This window comes from Neolamprologus multifasciatus, chromosome 13 (genome assembly GCF_963576455.1).
Source record: "Neolamprologus multifasciatus chromosome 13, fNeoMul1.2, whole genome shotgun sequence".
Lineage (NCBI taxonomy): Eukaryota > Metazoa > Chordata > Actinopteri > Cichliformes > Cichlidae > Neolamprologus > Neolamprologus multifasciatus.
This window is the reverse complement of record NC_140451.1, coordinates 8,958,358-8,972,815: the sequence shown is the minus strand read 5'-3', so window position 1 is coordinate 8,972,815 and position 14,458 is coordinate 8,958,358. Positions and strand designations below refer to the sequence as shown.

At 39.6% G+C, this 14,458-nt stretch overlaps 1 protein-coding gene across 1 annotated transcript in view; it reads right to left on the bottom strand.

Annotated features, from left to right (window-relative positions):
- The window catches only part of kndc1 (kinase non-catalytic C-lobe domain containing 1), a 49,644-nt gene extending 37,248 nt beyond the window's left edge, over positions 1 to 12,396 (bottom strand). Inside the window, exons 1-2 of the mRNA XM_085183348.1 lie at positions 11,844 to 12,396; positions 1,294 to 1,492 (exon numbers count right to left, since the gene is read on the bottom strand). Coding sequence (XP_085039474.1) covers positions 1,294 to 1,492; positions 11,844 to 11,942 — 298 coding nt within the window. The 5' untranslated portion in view covers positions 11,943 to 12,396. The remainder of the gene's footprint in view (positions 1 to 1,293; positions 1,493 to 11,843) is intronic.
- Positions 12,397 to 14,458: the final 2,062 nt, after the last annotated feature.

Below are 14,458 nucleotides of genomic sequence, written 5' to 3'. Positions count from 1 at the left end.
GTGTCTCTGCTCTGGCGATGCAAACGCTGCCAAAACACCCACCATGACATCCAATTACCTTCCTGATATTACCGCAATAGTAAATCATCTGAAATAAACAGCATTAAAGTGTCGCTGCAACTGTTGTTCCCACTGAGACCCGTCATCAAAGCCCCTCAAGGTCACTCTGTGATACAGCGTTAGAGCCCGTTTGTTTGTGTGTGTGGGCATGGGATTGACCAATACACCATGTGTCTGCTTGAAATTGCACTGCGATCTGACAAACAGTTCAATTAAAAGGAATCAATAGGGAGCCGTGCAGCAAGGAAAGCTGGGAATGCGGCGCATTGATGAACGATATAGATGAACTCTATTCAGTAGAACTAACGCAACAAGGGTAATGTGAGCACTGCAGTTTCTTTCTCTTCTCGCAGTGTGAATCATAGCCAACGGACTGAACACAATCCAATAAAGCATGGCAACAAACGAGACTGCGAAGAATTTCAGCTGACAGAGTAATCAAGACATCACTTCAAAGCGTCTCTATTACTGACTGAAGAGATGCGTGGAAATTAAAAATGGATGCAAGCACTTTAACGGGTGCCACGGCGGCTGTGAAGTGTTGGCGAGTGTGAGCGGGCCGAGTGCTGCTAGGCTATACACGCCGTTACCACAACAACAATCCCCCTGGCAACCCTGTTGATCTAATCAATGCTTATCAATTTCTGACGGAGTATGTGCACGCTGCAGTGCAAGCGCTCATATATGTGATGAGATGCAAAGGAGACAAGAAGAATAGAAGAGGTGAGGCTCAATAGTTGCTCACAGAGTATTTTCATTTAATGTCACTGGGCCTTGCAGCCCTGTGATGGGGTATAAGATGTTGTCTGTGCAAATCAGGGCAGATCTGCCGACCTCAGCAAAGCGCGACGCATCCAGTGAGACACTGACAGAGTATTTTCAGGCAGAAATTTGCAAATTGAAAGTGATACAGATCAGGGCAACAAATCACTAAAGGGGGGGAAAAGGCGCCTGTTCTCTGTATGTCAGACAAAAAAGCTCGAGCTGGAATTTAGGCACAATCTGTAGCTCTGATCTGATCTGCTATATTCAAAGTATAAAACTGATTTCTCCCTTTAGCATGTGTGAGCTTCAGCACTCAGCTTCACTAACAAGTGACAAGTAAAATTCTCTATATATGAAAAATGCCCTGAAAATAGTCAGAAACAATAACAACTGCCTGTAATTAGCATATACAAAGGGTTTAATGTCTAAAAAAGGAACACACGACACAAGCCTGAGCTATAGACTCACCACTGAGCTGCTCCATGAAGCAAACATTCCCATGGGCGTTGAAGGCCAAAGTGTCTGGTGTTATGCACAGTGTGTGGAAGAGGTGGGAGGGTCTGATGCTCTGCAGGGCCAGAACACACTCTGCACACACTGCCCACACCTCCTCCTCAGACAGACAGCTGTCCCGCAAAGAAAGGATGTCTGCCAGAGAAACATTTTCCTGTGGACAAAGCACAAATACACACAACCGTGGGTATGTACACTAAATAAGATCCACAGTGGAAGCCTGATTTGTTTATATGTAGTTAAGGTTAGGGATAAGGGCTTGCCTTTAGAATTTCTTCAACAATGAACACTTTGAAGGAACACTATTTGCTCCAATGCTCCCATTTAATACAGTGTGTGTGAAGGCAAATATTAATAAAGAGCTCTTTGCCCTTTTTTTTATTTAACATTCGGTCGCATTTTCTATTAGCTTGCAGCTTGGGACACAAGAGGGCAAAATGCAACAGTTATCTTCAATAATGGGCACCGAACCCGCATAGACAGAAAAAAAACTGAGCTTCCAAGTCAGTCCTGGTGATCCACATTAATGCACATCCATGCAGTTATAATTTAATGATTCAACTAGTTTAAGAATGGCTTTCACATCTTCCTTTTCCCCTCATGAGCACCTAAATGCACCATCAAACAGCCTCTTGCTCTCAACTGCATTTCAGTCAGCCAACTCATGTGAAACGGCTTTATTAAAATGTAAATAGAGAGCGTGCAAAGTAGACGTTAAAAGCTCTGACCTCATTACTTCCTGCTGAACAGGGGGGACGGCAGAGACTGAAGTTCTACCTAATCCTTTGAGGACCTTGATCCAACAGGTTGATGCTGGAGTGAAAGTGACTCATGTGCATCATAGCACAGCGGCCATGTGGAGGCAACAGCAGCAGAGGAAGCATTACAGTTCAAATGAAAAGTGTTATTGCAAAAGCTAAAAGCTGTTGGACAGCATGGATACAACTTACAGTACAGCAGAGACAGATTTGGTTTTGTTTTATGGTCTCTGTAAAATGCAAATTAACACACTGCTGCAAAAATTTGAACTTTTTGCTCTGAGTGATTCTGGCTTCATAGAGAAGGGCACATTTGTAGTTGAAGCTACAAATGATGGATGTTGCAGTCTCTTTTGAAGCTTTCTGTCATCTTAACCCTTGTGTACCCTTCAAAATTTACACCCTCCTATGTCCCTCGTTACCCAAAATGGTCCCCATCCAAAAGGTGATATAGCAATATCATTTATGAATTTTTTTTTCATTTTTTTTTACATCAGATCTTTTAAACAACTCCAGACCTAACCACACACATAAAGGTTTTCATAATTTTTTTAATATTTTTTAGGTTTTTATGGCTTTATTGTCATAAAAACCCCTGTTTTTTGGGGGGGAAAAAACCATAATATGCAATATTTTCAAAAAATTAGTTGCAAATGGAAATATTTGGCATGAGGTTATTACAGCCTTGAATGGGTAAATAATTCATAACAACATTGATTTGGATGCATTATTATTTTTGGAGCAATAAGAGCTTTTACAATTTACACCCTCCTATGTCCCTCGTTACCCAAAATGGTCCCGATCCAAAAGGTGATATAGCAATATCATTTATGAATTTTTTTTTCATTTTTTTTCACATCAGATCTTTTAAACAACTCCAGACCTAACCACAGATATAAAGTTTTTCATAATTTTTTAAATATTTTTTAGGTTTTTATGGCTTTATTGTCATAAAAAAAACCTGTTTTTTGGGGTTAAAAAAAACATAATATGCAATATTTTCAAAAAATTAGTTGCAAATGGAAATATTTGGCATGAGGTTATTACAGCCTTGAATGGGTAAATAATTCATAACAGCATTGATTTGGATGCATTATTATTTTTGGAGCAATAAGAGCTTTTACAATTTACACCCTCCTATGTCCCTCGTTACCCAAAATGGTCCCGATCCAAAAGGTGATATAGCAATATCATTTATGAATTTTTTTTTCATTTTTTTTCACATCAGATCTTTTAAACAACTCCAGACCTAACCACAGATATAAAGTTTTTCATAATTTTTTTAATATTTTTTAGGTTTTTATGGCTTTATTGTCATAAAAAAACCTGTTTTTTGGGGTTAAAAAAAACATAATATGCAATATTTTCAAAAAATTAGTTGCAAATGGAAATATTTGGCATGAGGTTATTACAGCCTTGAATGGGTAAATAATTCATAACTGCATTGATTTGGATGCATTATTATTTTTGGAGCAATAAGAGCTTTTACAATTTACACCCTCCTATGTCCCTCGTTACCCAAAATGGTCCCGATCCAAAAGGTGATATAGCAATATCATTTATGAATTTTTTTTTCATTTTTTTTCACATCAGATCTTTTAAACAACTCCAGACCTAACCACAGATATAAAGTTTTTCATAATTTTTTTAATATTTTTTAGGTTTTTATGGCTTTATTGTCATAAAAAAACCTGTTTTTTGGGGTTAAAAAAAACATAATATGCAATATTTTCAAAAAATTAGTTGCAAATGGAAATATTTGGCATGAGGTTATTACAGCCTTGAATGGGTAAATAATTCATAACTGCATTGATTTGGATGCATTATTATTTTTGGAGCAATAAGAGCTTTTACAATTTACACCCTCCTATGTCCCTCGTTACCCAAAATGGTCCCGATCCAAAAGGTGATATAGCAATATCATTTATGAATTTTTTTTTCATTTTTTTTCACATCAGATCTTTTAAACAACTCCAGACCTAACCACAGATATAAAGTTTTTCATAATTTTTTTAATATTTTTTAGGTTTTTATGGCTTTATTGTCATAAAAAAAACTGTTTTTTGGGGTTAAAAAAAACATAATATGCAATATTTTCAAAAAATTAGTTGCAAATGGAAATATTTGGCATGAGGTTATTACAGCCTTGAATGGGTAAATAATTCATAACTGCATTGATTTGGATGCATTATTATTTTTGGAGCAATAAGAGCTTTTACAATTTACACCCTCCTATGTCCCTCGTTACCCAAAATGGTCCCCATCCAAAAGGTGATATAGCAATATCATTTATGAATTTTTTTTTCATTTTTTTTCACATCAGATCTTTTAAACAACTCCAGACCTAACCACAGATATAAAATTTTTCATAATTTTTTAAATATTTTTTAGGTTTTTATGGCTTTATTGTCATAAAAAAAAACTGTTTTTTGGGGTTGAAAAAACCATAATATGCAATATTTTCAAAAGATTAGTTGCAAATGGAAATATTTGGCATGAGGTTATTACAGCCTTGAATGGATAAATAATTCATAACAGCATTGATTTGGATGCATTATTATTTTTGGAACAATGAAAATTTATTGCAAAAACAAACTGAACTGAGCTGAACAAACAAAACAACAAACTGAACACAGATGTAAATTTATAGCAAACACAAACTGAACTGAGCTAAACAAACAAAACAAAAAACTGAACAAAGATGTAATTTACATCTTATAACAGGAACTACAAAGTATTTTCCAATGTTCTTTGCAAACTGGGGCACCACACTTGCAGCAGGTCGTTTGGATTCTTCTGCGCCGTTTGCATGATGCGCACTGGTTTCTTATTGTGGGACGCTGCTGCTGCTGCTGCTGCTGCTGCTGCTGCTGCTGCTGCTGCTGCTGCTGCTGCTGCTGCTCCTCTTGTTGCTGCTGCTGCTGCTGCTGCTGCTGCTGCTGCTCCTCCTCCTCCTCCTCCTCCTCCTGCTGCTCCTCCTCTTTGCCCTGGGCCTGTAAGACCAGGCTGGCAGCAAATGGTGTTCTGGGCAGGTAGGTTCTCTTCTTCATGGTGGGGGCAATAAGAGCTCTTCCAACCTGCTCTATGAACAGACGCCGCAAGTGCCACTTTCCTCTGTTCCACTCAGGGTCGACAGCGGTGAATAGGATGAAAGCATTATAGAGGCTGACATCGATCATGTGGTAGAACAGACACATGGGCCACCTACGTGTCATCCGACGACAGGAGTAGGTGCCACAAACCTGCAAAACAAAAAGAAATTATCAGATGACACGAATAGATTTATACAGCCATAAGCAAGAGACAAACTAGACAACCCCCCCCTCCTTTCTGTAACTATCAAAACTATCATAGTCTAAAACTATCATCTCATATCAAAACTATCATAATCACATTATCTGACTTTATCAGTTATAACAATGAGAAACAGTAAACAATTTGGCAAATAAATTACTTATGCTTACCTGGTCCAGATGATCTACAGCCCCTTTGCATTTATTGTAATCCAGGATGATGTGGGGCTTTCTTTTCCCAAAGTCCTGGACTTTTGGCTCACGGTGTCTGGTGCTCAGCACAACAACATTTTTCCTTTTTTTGGGGACGTAAGATACGACAGCCTTGTTGTGGCTAAATGCAAAGACAGACGACTGAACGTCTCTGTCTCGAATGTTCAGAAGCTGTGGGGGCAGCTCAGGTTTATTCAACCGTAGCGTGCCCACCAGGGCCATCCTCCTCTTCCTCAATTCCTCTGCAAGAGGAAATGATGCAAAGAAATTGTCTGTGGTGACTGTGTGGCCCTGCAGCCCCTCTGTTAACTCCAGCACCACCCGCATGCCTTGGTTCATCTCTCTGTTCGCGAATGCAGACTTTCCCGTGTAGACTTGAAGCCTCCAGGCATAGGAGGTCTGCACATCGCAGAGGGCCCAGATCTTCAACCCATATTTAGCCGGTTTGGAGGGCATATACTGCTTAAATGAACAGCGGCCCTTAAAAGAGACCAGCTGTTCATCGACACAGATATCCCTCCCTGGGTTGAAAAATTTGGGGAGGCGGTCGCTCCATTTGCTCCATAAATCCTTTATTGGACTCAGCTTGTCCCCCCTGTAGCGACCTGGCCGGGAGAGACGATCGTCAAACCTCACTGCCCGATTAATTTGCTCAAATCTTTTTTTTGGCATGGTGGCAGGAAACAGAAGACGCCCTGTCTCCCCATCCCACAGGCTTCTTGTCGACTCATGTTGGGACCTGTACAGGCCAGCCAGGATCACAAGCCCCATGTACGCTCGCAGCTCCTCCTCATCTGTGTCCTTCCAATCTTTAACTGACCTGTTTCCTTGCAAGTTGGTGAAATGCCGGATTAACTCCATAATGTCCTCAGCAAAAAAAAAGATTAAAACTGCTCACAGGGCTGGTGATCCTACGAATGGCATAATGCGTTGGTCCTGGGGGTAAAATTGGAGGAGGAAAAAATGGAAGGACCTCTTCGTGTGTGGGTTGCCACATGATTTTACCATTTTTAGATCTCCACTGGTCATCCTCCTGTCTTGTCTCTTCCTCCTGCTCTTCTTCCTCCTCCTCCTCCTCCTCCTCAGACGAGCTGCAAATCTCCTCAGTGCCTGGCAAAAATTCTTCTTCACTTTCAGAAGTATCTCCACTGCTTGTGGAATCTTTTTCACTTTCTGAAGAGTGCAAAACTGCAGCAACAGCCTCCTCTAAACTGAGTGCACGCTTCATCGTGTCTGTGCAGAAATGACCACTAAGACCAGGCTGCAAAGTATTCTCATAAACTTCAAAGGTGCACCTGAATCAACATGCTATACCATGCATCCAATAAGAGAGAGGAGGCTCTCTCTGGTTCAAAAAAAAACATAAACACACCATCTTTGGCCTTTGATCTCTCTCCCTCTCTCTCTCTCTCTCTCTCTCTCACTCTCTCTCTCACACACACACACACACATGCACACATGCACACACACACACACAGACACACACAATACCATTTTATGGTGGTTAGATGTTTTATTGTCATGCATTTTGCAGGGTAAGATAACCATGTCCTGCATTCAAAACCACTGAAAATGTCTATGGTGGTGCTGTACCTAATATTGTGCTCATTTGATCCAAAACCTATTTTTCCTTTATTTTGAAGGCTGAGGCTTAGATCCATTAGGTATTCACGAGAAAATAATTATCACATGTCAGAATTACAGTATATCGAAAATATGTGATTATAATGGGAGTTAATGGGCCCAAAATGGAAATTAGAACGTAGGAGTTAAGCCTTATGTTTATCTCCTTTACTATACACCACACCATAGAGGGGATCATTGAATTAAAAAAAAAATGCTAAAATGCACATCCTGGCCAAGTTTCATGCAACTAGTCTTTAAAATGACTGATATATTGAAAATCAAAAATCCAAAGTTACCACAAATGGTAACTTTTTTCACCTAGAGTGCAGGAGGGTTAATATCAAATAACTAAAATTATTGGGGGAAAAACCCCACCAACAGTCACACAATGTCTTGCAAACAATTTGGAGACAGTGGGACGGAAAACCTCTCTTTTAACAGGAAGAACCAGGCACGTGGAGGGGAAGCCATCTGCTGCAACTGGTTGGGGGTGAATGGTGGAGGAAGCATGCAAAAGGAGACAGCATAAAAGATGCAATATACCAGATATTTTGATAATGCATGGCATTTATAGGACCAATGTGTATGGTAATTTTTAAACTGGTGTATAAAAAATATGGTTCTGTATTAGTATTTAGTTTCTCAGTGGTTGTGCACAACACTTCCTAAGGATATAATGATATATTAACTGATCCATCAATCGATTAATGTAAGTAACACATAAAGATATGTTTGATTTTGCATCTAAATCTTATTCAATTCATGACAGATGATTTTTGGACCATGAAATATGGCGCAAATGATAGTTTTTTAAAGTTATTTAAAAAAACATTTTGTTTAAAGGTTTGGAAAGAAAGTCTAAGGAGCCTTGAAAGCAAAGCGTCTGGACTTCTTTAAGTTGCTTGAAGATGTTTCACCTCTCATCCGAGAAGCTTCTTCAGTTCTAGGGTCAAATGGTGGAGAGTCCCAGATTTAAGTAACTGAGAGGGACAAAGGCCCCCTAATGATCCTCTACCTAATCACATGAGCCAAGGTGTGAAAATGGTTGTAGGTCACAATCAGCCAGAGTTTCGGGTGACCTCATTGTGAAACCTAGCCCCACCCTATCATGTGATTTCCTGAGGTCAGATGGCCCAGGATGTGAGTGGGCGTTAAGGCCTCTGGGAAGGGATCTCAAAACTGGATTATAGATGGCAGACAGTTGGTGTCGTAAACCACCGTCTCTGTTGGATGATGGTCGCTCACAGTGGACATAAATGGCTTCTTTTACTCCTCTTTCAAACCATCTGTCTTCTTTGTCCAAAATATGTACATTGACATCCTCGAAAGAGTGTCCTTTATCCTTAAGATGCAGATGGACCGCCGAGTCTTGTCCCGTGGAGGTGGCTCTTCTATGTTATGCCATACTTTTTTGAAGTGGCTGTTTGGTCTCTCCAATGTGGAGGTCTGGGCATTCCTCGCTGCACTGTACAGCATACACCACATCGTTAAGTTTGTAATTAGGAGTTTTGTCTTTGAGATGACCCCGTTTCTGTCTGAGTGTGTTGCTGGGTCTGAAGTATACTGGGATGGCGTGCTTGGAGAAGACTCGCTTGAGTTTTTCTGATACACTGGCTACATAGGCTTAAATCTGGGGCTCTCCACCATTTGACCCTAGAACTGAAGAAGCTTCTCGGATGAGAGGTGAAACGTCTTCAAGCAACTTAAAGAGGTCCAGACGCTTTTTTCCCCAAGCTCCTTAGACTACGATGACCTGGATGACTGAGAAGCTTCACAGACGTTTGGAAAGAAAGGAGACTCATAAAGCAGCCATTTAATATTTTATTTTCTTTCACAATGTTTGGCTTTGTGTAGCAGAGACATGGCAGGTTTTGAAATTCAACCCCTTGTCATTCTTTTATGGTCTCTATTGTACTTCCTATACATATTAGTCTTTAATTTATTATATACCTTGACTAGTGTGTTTTATAGAAATGGAACCCTAGACTTAAAACCAATCAAAATTTTAAAAAATTGGACTATATTAGGAGCCACATTAATTTGATTCACAGGTTGGATCCAGCTCGTCGGCTGGTGATTCGTGCTCTTATTTTAAAGATTGCCTTGACATCATTAGGACATACAGAGCATATGCAACTCTTCATAATGGATCGTGGCTGGCTTCCAAACTTTGATGTTACCTTATACATCTTAAAGTCAGATTCAATGTGAACTTTCCCACCTCAACAGGTCCTTCATATAGGTAAGAGTGATGCATTAACATTAAGGAGCAATAACCAAAACATGATGTTGGATTGAAAAGTAGCTTTTAAGCCAGAATGACACATTTCCTGTTGGTACTGTAGGTACCAGTCTTCTTACCATTCAGCTGACATCTTGTGAGGCATTGTTTTCTGTTAGTTTAAGCATTTAAAGGATTACTTTAAAATGTATGCTGACTTTACCCCAGGAATAAAGATTTTTAAAAAGGTTTTCCTGTTGCAGATGTCTCTGAGAAATTCAGTTTGAATCTCTGAGTGTCCGGTCTCTGTCTCAGGATGTATCTGGCACAGCTTGTTAGCCACAAAAATGCTTCCAGGCTTGACTTCACCGTCACAAACGTTGACTACATTTGACTTTGACTGTAATAAAAACGGACACTCTGACACTCATTGTAATAATTACAATATAAGTCTCATTTTTATGAGGAACTAAATCTTTGCCAAGTAAACATGTTCAGTGTTTATATGGCCCTACGGGTCTTTACTTGGAAACTGACTCATGCCTTGATTAACACTGAAAAAGATAACTCAAACTTACAAATGACTGTAACTAAGACGCTACATAATCTAAAGTTGAAGGCTTTACAAGGTATGCTTGCCTTCATTCATTCATTCGTTAGCACTAACAGCTGAAAATATCTGGTATAATATAGCATCCTGCACGCTTGATTCCATGAAGTGAATCTACAGACCTGTAGCAACACACTGCATCGTCTGTGTTCCACTGGCCCCATTTACCCCAGCAGACGCAGTGATCTCACAGATTCCATGAAGCATTAAGCATAATGCTGCGGTCTGATTATTACAGGAACTTCTCTACAGTTTGCAAGTGGACACAAAAGCTGGCCTTAACTCAGGCAGAAGAGTGGAAGTGGAGAACGAGTGTGTGTGTGTGCGTGGAGGCGGTGTCATAAAGAAGTGATTGTCACACTATATCTAGCACTTTAACAACCATGGGCAATCTTTTTTCTTCTTTCATGACAGTATTTATATCACAGCAGCTTCATTTTTCTCTAACTCCGAAGGTCTTAACGCTTCTGTTCTCTGATAATCTACAGCTCTGCTCTCACTGACAATCACTGCTTTATCTTTGATTGCACAAGAAGGGCCTATCTGTTTTGATTTACGACTGTCTTGTAGGTGCAGAAGAGTTGCAACAGATTGCGAACAAAGCATACTGATGTGATCGAGTGGGGTAGAGCCAAATTACAGGGCAGAAAAGTCCCACTTCAAGCAGCAGCAGCAGCAGCAGCAGCAGCCGCCCCATAAATAGACAGTTTCCCTTGAGAACAGTGCAGGGGAACGTTAGTTTCTCTCACCCCCCTCAAGTTAAATGTGCTGTCCTATATAAGTTTGCCTCTGAGTTTCAAGGTTCTGGTGAGGCTCTTGGTGTGGTGCATGTCTTTGCACTGCAGTAATGGGAGGAAAGGCAAAAGAGAGGGCTTGTTCTCCTGTATTATGGTGTAAAGATGCACACAGAGACAACGTACTTGAGGGAGAGGAGGACAATTTTCAATTCTGGCACTTGAAGAAGAGCTCATAACAGCAACAAACAAAATCCTCATGGTATTCCTTCATCATGCATCATTTGAAACTCTGTTTAAAAAATAAATAAAATACAAAATATTTATTCAATTCAACAAAGAAACACTAAAGACTGCTGATGGTTTACATTTGGAACCCTATTTTATTTTACACATAAGGTGGGCATCCCCTATCATTCCCAATGGGAGCTCTTTGGAAGCACTCTTTAGGAAGGCTCTCTTGTACCATTATATAAAGTATTGAGAATTTGGTTGTTTTTTATCTTCCACACCATAGAGCAGAGAAATTACCTTAAACATGTCAGATATGCAACATAACCCAGTGTGTCCAAAAAAAAAAAAAAGTCAACAAATATATTAAATTCCATCCACAACCCCAAACCCTTCTCCATCCATTCTCTTCCAGATGTATTTTCTGCTACCCTGGCAGGATGGGTTACTCTAAATATACTAGACTGTTTTGCAGATAAAACTTGAAACATTTTAAGCCTAGGTATCAAAATTATTTCTGGAGTACATTTTGACTTTTACTCGCATTTAAACAGTGAGCAAGTCGATTCTGATCCCTTGTTTGTCTTAAATACAATTAAATCATCTTAAATGTTAAGGCCCTAAGAACGTTTATCTGGCTGACTTTAACCACTAAGAGGATTAAGAATTTCAACCAGCAGCTTTCTAGGAAACACAAAAAGAGGCTGTTTCATATCATTTGGATGCTCCAAGCAATCGACACCGGTATCTTTTTTAAAACAAACAAACGCCAATGTTTAGTGATAACTTCTTCCTTTTAAAAACCCCGCTCCCTCTCACCTCATCCTCCAGCAGTGGAGGCAGATGCTCAAGATCGTAATCTCTGTCTTCGGCTTTTCTTAAGTACGCGTCCGCCGCATCACTCCCGGAAGTCTCCATTGCACCAACTTTGATTCCCTCAAGTAGTAAAGCGAATTTCGGAGCACACCGCAACGTTTCCAGTCGACACAGATGGCATGTCTGAGCTCTCGGGGTACGTTGGGCACCACTGGTGGGGGTTCAAATGCTCGCTGCAGTCCAGCAGTCAGTCGGTGGTCACTGCAGGACAATCCTGACCAGAAACGACGCCGAATAATCGATGCTTCCTAAGCGACCGTCCACAGCAGAGTGAGTGATGCTGCTGGAGGTGTTTAAGGCTATCGGTAACGCCACAAAAATCAGGCTACACACACCGAAGGCGGTCATGAGCTGCGGATCTCTGAATCCTCCCTTTTCCCAGTGCTGGCAGAGCGGAGAGTACTGCTGCCTGCATGCTACAGTTGGCTTCACGCCTCCGTTCACAGTGCAGCTTGAGTGACTCATATTCATCACTTAGTCCTTATTATCTCTTCTAATTCCAATGATCTGGCTTTGTACGAACTAGTGTGTACTAGACTTATTTATTCCACCATATTGGCTACATACTCATTTCTTAATTGGATATGAACTATGCCCTCAACAAATTCTCTAAAGTTCTGTCAGTCTGCAAAGCTGACATTTATTATTATACCATTATAATGTGTTTAGGAACTTAGGAAGGTTTAGATTACTTTTTTTTTCTTCCGTGAGAGTGATTGGATCAAAAATGTGTAATATTCTTCACATTCTTCTGGTTTTTGTACCTATAGGAATATCTGAAATGATCTCTTAGTTTCATTCATAAGTAAGAAGGCGACATTCTCAGCAGCATTTCTTCTTTGTATTAATTGCTACTTTGATTGAGAAATGAACAGGGCTTCTCATTTATCTTTGCCCAAAAGTCACTTTGAAATTTAATATTCTGAAACTGATCAAAGCTCAATCCACTGATGAGAACCTGTGTTATAGTTAAAATGTTCAAATGAAGCTTTTAGTTGGCTAACTCAATCTATTAGATAGTCAAGAATAAAATGTTCTATTCTTCACACAATACTTGCCAAAACATCCCTTGAAATCTCCTGTTCTCCAAGTAAACACTAAAGCAAAGAAATGCAGTATTTATTAAAATAACTGACAGAATAGTCCAAAGCAGACACCTTAAATTATAGACAAAAATACAAATTTTGCAATATTTGCATGACTTGCATGACATTTATTTTATACCAAAGTAAATGTAATCCTTAGTTTATTATCAAGTAGCAACCACTGGGGCTGAAAAATAAAAACCAACATGGAAGCGCCAGAAACTGCAGTTCCTGGAGTGGCAACTGGAGGCTGGCTCCAAACAGGGCTCTCCATGGACTCTCTTGTTAAAATGCCCAAGTTTAGCAGCATTAAAAACATGTTTACAGGCTGGCAGAGAGAAAAGCATGCTCTCTATGGATAGTGTCTAAAGGCAGTTCATGTAGGAAAGAGCAGTATGTAATGATTAATGAGATGAATTTAGAAATTCTGAACACTTTTTAATGAGCACTAAATCACTATGACTTTTTACTTTCCACAATAATTAGTTAACACAACAAAACACACCTTTCAGCTTTTTATGTATTTTAAAACCAAGTTTTGGGAAATGTGTCTGTCTCTAAAGCAGTTTGGGTCAACTTCTATTGTTTAAATGTTCAATAGGCTAAATATGAATATGTGATATGACAGTCAACACAAAATGCTTCAGACATTTTTTAGTGCATGTTTAAAAAAATCTTTTCTAGGAAAAAATCCATTACCAGCATTGGTATTGCTACTATCGATATTTCGATCCACTCACCCACCTCTGCTTGAGTCATATGAGTCTCTGAACTGGACCGCATCATTGGGTTTGTGGTGTCTTCTGGGGAATCGTTTGACAGTTTAACAATTAACACGATTTGCTGTGACATTAACACCATCCAGAAAGTTTTTTTCTTCAGTTTTGCCAAGTGTAAACCTTACATTATTTATTCTGTTATGCAGCACTGTAGCAAATATGTATGTCTGTGCCTTGCCCCCTAACATACTACAGATCCAGTCTGCTAACCAAGGTCTTATCCAGAGAAGGTCACTTCTGCCTCCTGAAAACCAACATGTCTGTGGTATAGTGATGAATTCTCTGCAGAGTCATCTATTTTAAAGCGAAAGTTTGCATTTTGGAAAAAAATGAAAGAAAAAAAGCAGCAATAGCATTTCATTTACAAGCCAATCAGAAATGCATTTTTCTGTTATGTATACAGAATTATTGTTGAAGAAGAACTACAGTATATAGCATCTAAATGTAATGTTGCACATATTTTTTTTTGTTAGTCATTTCCCTGTCAAAACAAATTAGCAATGCACCCCTTCTCTCATTGTTATTACAAATGCACCCCCTTGCATATTTGTTTTAGCCCAATACTTTCTGAGACACCCTGATCCATCTTAATTGTCCACTCCATTTAAATATCATCTTGTGCCGTGTCCCAGTCATGATGGAAAGCCTGTTTGGGTTGCCAGCTGAGCTCTGGGTGGTGGTGAATGAGATTGCT